The 12,319-nt window shown below is 37.0% G+C and overlaps 1 protein-coding gene across 1 annotated transcript; it reads right to left on the reverse strand.

Moving 5' to 3' along the window:
- Nucleotides 1-837: 837 nt before the first annotated feature.
- LOC145059902 (receptor-like protein EIX2) lies at nt 838-5,007 on the reverse strand. Its single transcript, XM_079007665.1, has 2 exons — nt 4,972-5,007; nt 838-4,647 (listed from the first exon to the last, which is right to left on the reverse strand). The coding sequence occupies exons 1-2, from the start codon at nt 5,005-5,007 to the stop codon at nt 1,819-1,821; spliced, it is 2,865 nt and encodes a 954-aa protein (XP_078863791.1). The 3' UTR covers nt 838-1,818.
- Nucleotides 5,008-12,319: the final 7,312 nt, after the last annotated feature.

Below are 12,319 nucleotides of genomic sequence, written 5' to 3' on the forward strand. Positions count from 1 at the left end.
TTGTGGCCCATACTATTAACAAACCAAGTTACTAGGCCGAATATTTGCTCAACAAGTGAACAAACAGCACAAAACACAATAGTAATAAGACATTTTCTTTTCATATTTTGTTTTTCCTAAATTTGATAAAAAAAAAGTTTATTATATTTGAAAAATTCAGAACCAAATAATTCAAGTAATTGAAAATTAGGGGTTTTATATAAAGTGGCAAAAATATTATTAATATTTTACTGTAAACATATAATATAAGGCTAGTTGTCTCAAAATAAGATACAAGAAATCTCATATCATTATGAAAAATAACTGTTTAAAACAACATGAATTTCGTCGAGTCTCTTTTTTATCTAAAAAAATGTTGTATGGATAAATGATATTTAAAAATAAATATGTTTGACAAATTGAAAAAATAAATGAGGGCAAATTTACAAAATGTTAGATATTAACATGGAAAGACTGTTTGACCGGACTTTTTGTATTAAGTCAAATTTTCTGCATTAAATTAAAAAGAAACACCCATTTATTGTATATACAGTAATCAAAATATTTATCACAATCTTGCTTAACATCACCATATCCAACTTCTTCAGCAGTATTATCATGCTCCTCATCAGTCCAGTCAACAATCATGCCTGATAAAACAGAAAATAAGGTATTTAATCTCTCATCTTTGCAAAAGACTTAAATGCCCTCCTCATCCATTGTAACAAACACAGGAAAAATATAACTATATTTTAAACAATGTATGGTATACCTCTCTTAATGCAAGATTGTTCTAGTTCTTTATTACCTTCTTTACACCGAGTTTTAGATTAGTCAAGCAAATTAACCAAGAACAAGACTGAACACAACATGACTTGCTTTTGGCATTTACTCTCGCTACTTAGTAACCACCCTGCATGTTTAGCAGCCTGAAACAACAAAATCAATATATAACTCACCAATGTTCTTGGACCTTTTTACCCCTGTATAGAAGTGACTTACTGTGAAAAACATTTCAAAGTGATCTTGCTGGCCTATATCAATGATGTATATTATCCACTCAGCTTTTTCCACATTCAGTTGATACCTATATATTTAGAAAAATAGTGTACAAAGCCTGTCCATTGTAAGAAGACAAAAATGCCCCGAAGACTAATAAAGATATATATTGATCAAATTAGAGTTTATTTAAAGAAACACAGCAATAAGAGGTATCTTTTTTCGTTCAATAAAGATCACGATGAGCTCCTTCATTTTCTTCAATCAATCCATTGTGCTTCAAGAGACCTAGAGTCCCAGGAGGAATATATAACTTTACAACTTTCTAAGGCATCACAAGTCTTAAAAAGTTAAAGGTTCGGATACCTTCCATATCAATTAAACGCAATTCAAAAGACATAAACGCAACAATCATTATTCTTGTATAACACCATTATTTTGCTATTATAGAAAAGATCTCAATTGTAAACCCAAAATTTAGAATTCATCAGTTTCATGTTAGCATAGACTAGGTAACCCACAAGTAACGAGTATATAAGGTTGAATCATCCTTCCAGCACTAATTTTTAAGATAATCTACATTAATGAATTGGTAACAATTTGAATATTAAATACATTTTAGAAGAAAAAAAACGTTTCTAGGGCGCCTTACTCATGCAACTCCGGAAAATGGCCACCCATGGTGTTGATGGCATGTTTATTGATTAGGGGACTTAAAAACCCTGCCAAATACAAGTGAAACATGGTCTGACATTACTATACCTCTTGTTCTAAAGTAAGAACAGTAATAGGTTTATGAAGCAACATACAAAACAGAAAAAAATAATTAAATACAGACAGCTACTTATGTGCAATCCTCCGTAATTTTGCAATGAACACCACCACCTTCACATAAACCCAATCTTTGAAGTTATCATAAAGGTGAAAAAATGCATGCCGCCCACGACGGTTGAGAAGTAGAGCGCCACATGCTATCCAAAATCCTGTCACAAAACCAGTGCCCCCACCAATACAGAACCATCCCCAATCTTCATCTGTGTCACTCTCACCAACAGGAGGTGGTATTTTTGGATCTTCATCTCCAAGACATTTTGTGGTAAGGAGAAGTCCACACAGTCCTGCATTTCCATTGTAGCTTGAAGGTTGAAAGGATTGGAGTTGAGTGCTGGATGGGATTCTCCCTGACAAGTTATTACACGACACGTCTAGGTAACCCAAAAAATTCATCTGAGACATGCTTGATGGTATCCCTCCTGATAGACTGTTTCTAGATAAATCCAAAGCTACAAGATTTTTCATCTCACCAACTTGCTGTGGAATCTCTCCAAGTAGAGCGTTATTTGACAAGTTGAGGGCAAGCAGTTCATGAAGGTTGGTGAGTTCATGTGGGATATGTCCTGTTAAATTGTTGCTTGACAGGTCAATGGCCTTCAACAATCCCAGATTACTGGTGAATTCACACTCACTTCCTTGCCACTCGATCATTGCATGGGCAACATATTCCTGATCATCGCGCTCCTCATTTCGGTTCCCAAATAAACCAACTAAATAATCTAGACACCCACAAGAAGACCATCGAGTTGTAAATGGATGCACATTTGGTGGCAGTAAGAATCCTTCTTGAACCATTCTTGTAAGATTATTCAAACATGAGGGGATGCTTCCATGGAAATTGTTCCTTGAAAAGTCTAAAATTTGAAGATTCGGTAATTGACATAAATGTAAAGGGATGGTTCCGAAGAAGTTGTTTGATCTTAGGATAAGACCATACAACCCCGATAAGTTTTCCCCAATCGAAGCAGGCATGTTACCAGAAAATCTGTTGGCCCCCAAATTCAAAAAACTCAAACTCGTGCAATTCTTTAGAGACAAAGGCAGTTGTCCAGATAAGTCGTTCTTGTATAAATACAACACCTCAAGATTGATCAAAGATCCAATAGAGGGAGGAAGTCTTCCAGATAGACTGTTGTGTCCTAGATTAAGAACTTTCAGTTCTTTGAAATGCCACAAACAGTCAGGAAGCTGTCCGCTTAGAAAGTTATGGGAGAGGTCAAGAAATTGTAAAAACCCATCAACAAATTGGCATATGAAGGAGATTCCTCCAGAGAATTTGTTTCTTGAAAGATTTAATGATGCCAAATGGGGAGGAAGATGCGGTATTGGACATCTAAAACTGTTGGAACTCAAATCTATCGTTTTGGAAAAATCTCTTGATGATAAATCTGGTACTTCCCCACTGATGTTGTTGGAAGAGAGATTCAAAGAGCTTAAATGTATGTTCCAAAATTCTGGAGGAACGGTGTCTGAAATACTAGTATTGGAAATATCAAGCTCGTTAAGTTTTTTCAGCATTTGAATCCATTTGGGGAAGTGAGGCCCTAGCTTACAAGAGTTCAGATCAATATACGTTACAGAAGACTGGTTTGACATGTGATCTGTGGAAGGAACTCCTTGCAGTGGGTTTTTTGAAAGATTTATAATAGAAGCCTTCGAATTTCCAATGTTTTCAGAGATGGCACCACTAAGATGATTGTGAGAAAGGTCAATATGTTTAAGGCTGGATAGTTCCCACAATTTCTCACTTATGGTTCCATTAATGTGATTATCTGATAGGTTCAATCTTATTAGGGAACTAAACTTTTGGATGTCATCGGACAAAGACCCTGTAAATTGGCTTCTTTCAGCATACAAGGATCGTAATGTAAGTGATGCGCATCCAAACGACAAGTTGTACAGAAAAGAAGGAAAGTTGACAACATCAGAGTTGTTATTGAAGTACAAATTATATAAACTAGAGAGGTTACCAAGATATTTGGGTATCCCATCTAACATGTTGCTAGAGAGATCAAGATGACGAAGCTTATTGCCGGTTAATGGGTACAACCAACCATACATGGATGAGGTCAGATTGTTGTTTTGGAGAGAAAGGTATTCAATAGATGAAGAAGAAGAGTTGAGAAATGAAGAAGAATATGGATATATGACCTGTGACAGCTCACATCCATCTAAACTTAAATATGATAGGTTCCGGAGACTCAAAATTACATCTACCCAATGATTTTGTTTGGCAAGGGAAATCCCATCCATTCTAAGCACCTTCAAGTGAGAAAGATGAGACAACCACTCCATATGTTCAACACTACATCTTCCAACGTATCTAAGGGAAAGGTATTGCAAGTTGGTGAGGTTTCCAAACTCTGGAGGAATGGTTCCATAAAGAGAGTTATTTGAAAGGTCAAGGAACCTTAGTTCAGTCAAGGAACCAATGGACCTGGGAATGGTTCCATGAAAAGAGTTGTGGGAAAGGCGAAGGTCGGTTAATTCAGTCAAGGAACCAATGAAGGTGGGAATGGTTCCATGAAAAGAGTTGTGGGAAAGGTGAAGGTCGGTTAATTCAGTCAAGGAACCAATGAAGGTAGGAATGATTCCATGAAAAGAATTGGAGGAAAGATCAAGATAACTCAAGTAGCTTAAGTTAGCCAATGAATGGCTAATCTCACCTACAAGACCAGCGTCGTACAAATTAAGAACTGTGACATGATGACCTGTTTGGTTGTCGCACGTGACTCCTATCCATTGACAACAGTCATCATCTTCAGGTCTCCATGTAGAGAGACTACCATAAGGGTCTTGAAGGTTTGCTTTGAATTGAAGGAGAGCATCTCTCTCCTTATCCAAATGTTAAAGATCATCACTATCCTAATAGAACAAATATTATTTAGAAGACTTTAGCTTGTTCTATAATGCTCTAGAAGATTCTAGAACATTATGGAAGACTATGGAAGACTCTGGAATATACCGGAAGAGTCTAGAATACTCTAGAACGACATGGAAGACCCTGGAAGGTTATGGATCATTCTAGAAGACACTGGAGCAACCTAGACTTCTCCAGAACATGGTAGAACGTTCTAGAAACATATGGAAGCATGTAGAGTATGTTAGATAGTTCTAGAGTTATCTAGTATGTAGTAAGTGTATGCTAGTATCTAGAACCTTCCTAAGAGGCCTGTAAATAGGTATGGAGCTCATTTGCTCCAAACCATCCAAGAAAGCCTCAAAGAAAGCAAAGTGTGTAGTAGTCTCACAAAGTGTAAGTTCTCCTTAAGTGTCTTAATAAGAATCTTGTTGTTTCCCATATAAAAGAGTCGTGTTCAACAATCTGGTATCAGAGCAAGGTTTCTTGATAGTGAGAACGAGTGATTCTCGTTGTATCGTGAGTAGTTTGTAACTCTGCAAGTTTAGTATCAAAACTAGCTTGTTTGGTATTACCGAGGTACTGCCAACACGATGGGTGATCTCCAAGTCGTCGGAGGAATCAAGAAACTCAACAACAACAACTACAAAACGTCGGAAACATGTATGAAGTCCTACTTACAAGGACAAGATCTATGGGAGATCGTTGGTGGAAGCGAAACTACGCCACCAGAGGAAGACGTTAATGGCGCCTTGTGCAAATGGAAAATCAAAGCAGGCAAAGCAATGTTTGCCTTGAAGACCACAATCGAAGAAGAGATGTTGGAGCATATTCGGGACGAGAACACCCCGAAAGAAGCTTGGGACATGTTTGTGATGCTTTTCTCAAAGAAGAATGATACAACACTACAACTTTTGGAGAACAAGCTATTATCAATCTCAAAACGTGACATGACGATTGCTTAATATTTCCACAAGGTCAAGTTGATATGTCGGGAGATTACTGAACTAGATCCGCAATCCGTCATTGCAGAACCTCGAATGAAGAGGATCATTATCCACAGACTGAGGCCGGAATATAGAAGCTTTGTTACTGCTGTACAAGGATGACCCGCTCAACCATCACTTGTAGAGTTTGAGAATTTGTTGTCCAGCCAAGAAGCTATGGCTAAGCAAATGGGAGGCATCACGCTGAAGAGTGAAGAAGAAGCACTCTACACAAGTAAAAGTCGGAGGAATTTCAAGCCACCTTCTAAAGAAGGATACAAAAATGCTGACAAAGGGAAGAGTCAGTCAGGAACCTCACAACCATGGAGATCTCAAAAGACCGACAATAAGAGTTCTCGGGGGAGGAGGTTCGAAGGCAACTGCAACAACTATGGAAAGTGGGGCCACATGTCCAAGGATTGTTGGTCAAAGAAAAAGTTTGTGGAAAGTAATGTCGTAACCTCCAAAAAGGAAATAGAGGATGAATGGGATGCTAAGGCATTATGTGCCATAGAAGAAAACGAGTTGACACTCATGGCAATGATGGGAGAGTGTATCAACTATGAGAATGACTGGATCATTGATTCAGGATGCTCCAATCACATGACTGGTGATCAGAACAAACTACAAGACGTGAAGGAGTACAAAGGGAGTCGCATGGTACTTACAACCAACAATGCACGACTTCCAATTGCTCAGATTGGAAAAACAACGATCATGCCTGGTAATAAATCTGACATGGTGTCACTACATAATATCTATCACATGCCAGGTATGAAGAAGAACTTGTTGTCGGTATCGCAACTAACATTGTCAGGCAACTACGTCTTGTTTGGCCCACAAGATGTGAAGGTCTATCGAGATCTTAAAATATCAGAAAAGCCAACAATGGAAGGACGGAGAGTGGAGTCCGTCTATGTGCTCTCAGCGAAGTCTACATATGTAGACAAGACTCGAAAGAACGAGACATCTGATCTATGGCATGCACGATTGGGACATGTTGGCTATCACAAGTTAAAGGTAATAATGGAGAAATTCATGCTTAAAGGCTTACCTCAACTTGAAGTCAAAACAGATATTGTTTGTGCTGGATGCCAGTATGGTAAAGCTCATCAATTACCATACAAGGAGTCAATTTTTAGAGCAAAGAAGCCACTGGAGTTAATCCACTCGGATGTGTTCGGTCCAGTCAGTTAGCGGGATGCGGTACATGGTGACGTTCATTGATGATTATTCGAGATATGTGTGGGTTTTCTTCATGAAAGAAAAATCTGAAACATTCTCAAAGTTTCTAGAATTCAAGACAACGGTCAAAGGAGAAGTGAGAAAGAAGATTCAGTGTCTATGCTCAGACAATGGAGGAGAATACACCTCGGAAGAATTCAATCGCTATCTGAAAGAATGTGGTATACGTCATCAATTCACATGTGCCAACACACCTCAACAAAATGGTGTAGCTGAGAGAAAAAATCGACATCTTGCATAAATTTGTCGAAGAATGCTACACGCGAAGAATGTCCCAGGAAGATGTTGGGCTGAAGCAATGCGAACTGCTGCCCATGTGATCAATAAACTTCCCCAACCAAGGTTAGGTTTCATCTCACCATTTGAAACACTATGGAACATGAAACCTACTGTTAACTACTTTCGAGTATTTGGCTGCGTCTGCTACATATTTGTGCCTAGCCATTTACGTAGCAAGTTTGACAAGAAAGCAGTCAGGTGTATATTTGTTGGATACGACAATCAAAGAAAATGGTGGAGATGTTGTGATCCAACAAATGGAAGATGCTACACTTCAAGAGATGTAGTGTTTGATGAAGCATCTTCATGGTGGTCCTCAAAGAAGAAAGTATTACCAGACTCGGAAAATATTGAAGAAATTTTAAAACAAAAGATGGGGAACAAACTGCACATATTTGGTCAAGTGTCGACACACCTGAAGATCCGAGTGACACTGATGTCATTGAGCAAGAAGTAACTCAAACAAGTGATGTCGGTGAAAGGGAGACGCCGCCTCCACAACTTCGAAGGACGGAAAGAATTTGAAATTCTAATCCCAAGTATGCTAATGCGGCCATTTTAGAAGATGGTGTTAAAGAGCCGGAGACATGTGAAGAAGCAATTAAGAATAAAGCTTGGCAGAAGGCAATGGAAGAAGAAGTTACAGCCTTAGAGCAGAATCAAACTTGGGAACTAGTACCAAGACCAAGAGATTTAAAACCCATTTCCTGCAAGTGGGTTTATAAAATAAAGCGTCGCCCAGATGGATCAATTGAGAGATACAAGGCTCTTCTGGTGGCTCGAGGGTTCTCACAACAATATGGATTGGACTATGATGAAACATTTAGTCCAGTGGCGAAGATAACTACTATATGGGTGCTGTTAGCTCTTGCAGCTAGTAAAGACTGGAAATTATGGCAGATGGATGTGAAGAATGCTTTCTTGCATGGAGAATTAGACCGAGAGATCTACATGAACCAACCAAAGGGATTTGAGGATGAAGTTAATCCCAATCATGTGTGCAAGCTGAGAAAAGCTCTTTACGGATTGAAGTAGGCACCAAGAGCCTGGTATGGTAAGATTGCTGAATTTCTTACCCGAAGTGGTTATTCGGTTGCACATGCAGACTCAAGCCTGTTCGTCAAAGAAAAAGAAGGGAAGTTGGCAATTGTGTTGGTTTATGTGGATGACTTGATCATCAACGGGGATGACGAAAGAGAAATCCATCAAACAAGAGAAAATCTATCGGTGCGATTCCAAATGAAAGAGCTGGGGGAGCTTAAACACTTCTTGGGGCTAGAAGTTGATCGTACAAAGGAAGGGTTGTTCCTCTGCCAACAAAAGTATACAAGAGATATACTTCAAAAGTTTGGCATGTTGGAGTGTAAGCCAGTATCAACACCAATAGAGCAAAATGCCAAGATATGTGCTCATGAAGGAAAAGAGTTGGACGATGGAATGATGTATCGACAACTAGTAGGTAGTCTTATCTACCTAACTTTATCTCGGCCTGACATTGCTTATGGTGTTGGAGTTATGAGTCGATACATGCAAAATCCGAAGAAACCTCATTTGGATGTTGCCCGACGGATCTTGAGATATGTCAAAGGTAAAATTGACTATGGTCTCTTGTATAAAAGAGGAGAAGACTGCAAGTTGGTTGGATATTGTGATGCTGACTATGTAGGAGACCATGATACCCGAAGATCAACCACTGGGTATGTGTTCAAGCTTGGGTCAGGACCAATATCATGGTGTAGTAAAAGACAACCAACAGTATCATTGTCAACCACGGAAGCGGAGTACAAAGCAGCGGCCGTAGCAGCTCAAGAAAGTACATGGTTGGTACTCCTAATGAAGGACTTACATCAAAAAGTTGACTATGCAGTACCACTTCACTGTGACAACCAATCTGCAATTCGGCTGGCAGAAAATCCAGTATTTCATGCTAGAACAAAGCATGTGGAAGTGCATTATCACTTTATCAGAGAGAAAGTCTTGATGGAAGAAATTGAGATGCGACAGATCAAGACCGATGACCAAATAGCAGACTTGTTCACCAAAGGGCTGAGTACTGGAAAATGTGAAGGTTTTCGCTGTCAGCTTAACATGGTACGAAGAATGAGGGCTAGTGCTGAGGGGGAGTGTTAAAGATCATCACTAGCCAAATAGAACAAATATTATTTAGAAGACTTTAGCTTGTTCTATAATGCTCTAGAAGATTCTAGAACGTTATGGAAGACTATGGAAGACTCTGGAATATACCGGAAGAGTCTAGAATACTCTAGAACGACATGGAAGACCCTGGAAGGTTATGGATCATTCTAGAAGACACTGGAGCAACCTAGACTTCTCCAGAACATGGTAGAACGTTCTAGAAACATATGGAAGCATGTAGAGTATGTTAGATAGTTCTAGAGTTATCTAGTATGTAGTAAGTGTATGCTAGTATCTAGAACCTTCCTAAGAGGCTTATAAATAGGTATGAAGCTCATTTGCTCCAAACCATCCAAGAAAGCCTCAAAGAAAGCAAAGTGTGTAGTAGTCTCACAAAGTTTAAGTTCTCCTTAAGTGTCTTAATAAAAATTTTGTTGTTTCCCATATAAAAGAGTCGTGTTCAACACCAAACACTTCTTTCTGATAACACCATTATCATCTCCTCCTCCTCCTTCCACTGCTACGAATTGGTTGGTAGTTGTATTCTGAAGGAGTAGCAAGACAAGTGAGAAAACTATAAAAACACAAGGATGCATCATGTAAATACAGATTTTTGTTTGTGTTGATGTATGTATCAAGATGTCCCTGTGAAGATTAAGGTTTATATAGTGATAACTGTGAAAATGAATTATTAAAGTGTATGTATGTACTCAAATTGGTGGCCTATTTGCATGGGGCATACAACACTTACTTTCCATGAAATTTAAATTGTCCCAAAGTAGTCCTTCAAAGACTTGCAAGTCTTGAAAATTTGTATTTAATATTAATATCTTTTCCAATATTGTGATATTTTTTGGTCATCAGTATAATTTTAAAAAAGCAAAATGATGGAATCAAATAGAGTAACCATCCATGAAATACAGATATGACAATTTGGGACTAAGAATGTAATGACTATGTAAAGCATTCTACAACTATCACCAATTTCTCATCCACTCCCTCTTTAAGTCATTTTCATTATAACAAAATCAAATCCATCAAAATAACCATCGCAAAAAATACAAATTTCAGAAGAAAATATTTCATCTAAACCTAATAAATTTATTTTTCGAAACATCTTTTGTATAATTATAGGTCATGTAAATTAATGTTTATGATTACGATCAACACACACACAGACATGTAACTGATGCAATAATAATAAAGAACACAAGGGTCTCCATCCCTCCAAGTCCCTCCATCAACCATCACACCCCAACTCAAGATCCATGAAAAAAATACTTCACAAATCAACAATTACAATAATTATTTTTTACTTATTAACCAAAAGAAGAGTTATATTATTTAATAAAAATATATGTACAAGGTTTTTTTTTTTAGTTTCACATTTAGATAGTTCGTAAAATTACAACAAAAAAATTATTATAATATTATCATTTTAGAATACGTAAAAAGAATGCAATGTGACTCAATAATGTAAAAAGAATGCACTGATTGACTCAATAATGTAAAAAGATATAATGTTGAGTCAATAAGATAAAAAGAGGGACAATCCTAATTGACAATGGTGGCCCTAAACGACTAAAGGGCGACTGAGACTTCTTTCTTTTTTATACCGTAAGAAATGCTCTAGACCGATTTTGACAACAGTGCAACTTCTTTTTTTATATCATAAGAATCATCCTTCTTGATTTTTGGATCTGATATCAAAAATCTAAGAGAAACATAAGGACAAAACAACAACTACTTTTGATTCATTCATTTATAGCTAACTGAATATTAACGGAAACGATGAGACCTATTAAAATTACACTACGGAAATTAAAAAATAAACAGAAAAATCAAACTGAGAGTCTAACATAGCAATTAGCATCAATTAACCAATGTACACAGGTTAAACTTCATAGAATTTCGGAAAACGGATTAAGCTTACAAGAAAAAAAATTATTGTAAGTTTGAGAAAGTGGTTACCGGATCTAGTAGACAAAGGTTGATATCTTCAATACTGGGCTTGAATTGGGGATTTTTATTGCCGATTTCTATTTTGCCTGCTGCTAGTACTGCTTCACCATCACCATCGCCGGCTGAATTCAAAGTTGTTCTGTCATCTGTGTAGTTTTCATCTTCAGATCCAAACCAGCAAACGATCAGTTGCTGGACAGTAAGAAAGTCACCAATGTTTTTGCTATTGGCGAACAGGCTATAGGCCTACAAGCATACAATATAAGGCCCATGCTCGATGTTTGCTCAAAAAAAAAAATCAAGGCCCAATGATACCATGAAACATGTTTTTTTTACCATTTTGTTTGCTCAAAATCCATAAGTATTTGCTTATATTATAAAAGAGAACTAAGGGTGCAATAGTTCAACTAGCTAGAAGTTAGGCTTTTTGTATAAATTATCAAATAGTATGATCTACATTTTACTTTAAATAAAACTATAAAAGTATATAACAATAAGATCATAGGATGTAGGCAAGATGTATTATTATATACAAAATAATTTCAAGTACACATTTAAGATATGTCATAGGCATATTTACCACTGTATTGAAGATATCAACCGATTAGAAAGGACCTAGCGATTAATCCTTGCATACATAATGAGTGAAACATTATAAAACGATGGAATTTTAACATTTTAAAGAAGTTTTATCTCAATGGAAACTATTTGAGACATGATTAGTGTTGTATTAATCATATTAACCTATTTTGTTATTATATTAGTGGTATTTACGAACTTTGATATGATATTAGTCATATTTAATTTCTTAAAATACAACAAATTAGCAATTAATGGTACCCGATTAATCCTCCGATTAATATCCGCCTAGCCGATTAATCCCTCGACCCCAGTCCATCGACTAGCTAATGTCGAGCGATTTTTACAACCTTGATATTTACGAAAAAAATGATAAGATATAAATTATATAACCAAAAAAATGTGAAAGTAAATCAATTAACCATCATAAAATTTAATTAAATGATGCAAATGAACTCTT

This window comes from Lactuca serriola, chromosome 6 (assembly GCF_051521515.1).
Source record: "Lactuca serriola cultivar US96UC23 chromosome 6, Lser_US96UC23_V15, whole genome shotgun sequence".
Lineage (NCBI taxonomy): Eukaryota > Viridiplantae > Streptophyta > Magnoliopsida > Asterales > Asteraceae > Lactuca > Lactuca serriola.

Bases quoted from the DNA above. Each gene is read 5' to 3' on its own strand.
- LOC145059902 (XM_079007665.1), bottom strand. From the start codon at position 5,007: ATGAGCTCCATACCTATTTACAGGCCTCTTAGGAAG. The intron at 4,648-4,971 runs GTTCTAGATACT...CATTTGGATAAG, and splicing joins TTTACAGGCCTCTTAGGAAG to GAGAGAGATGCTCTCCTTCA.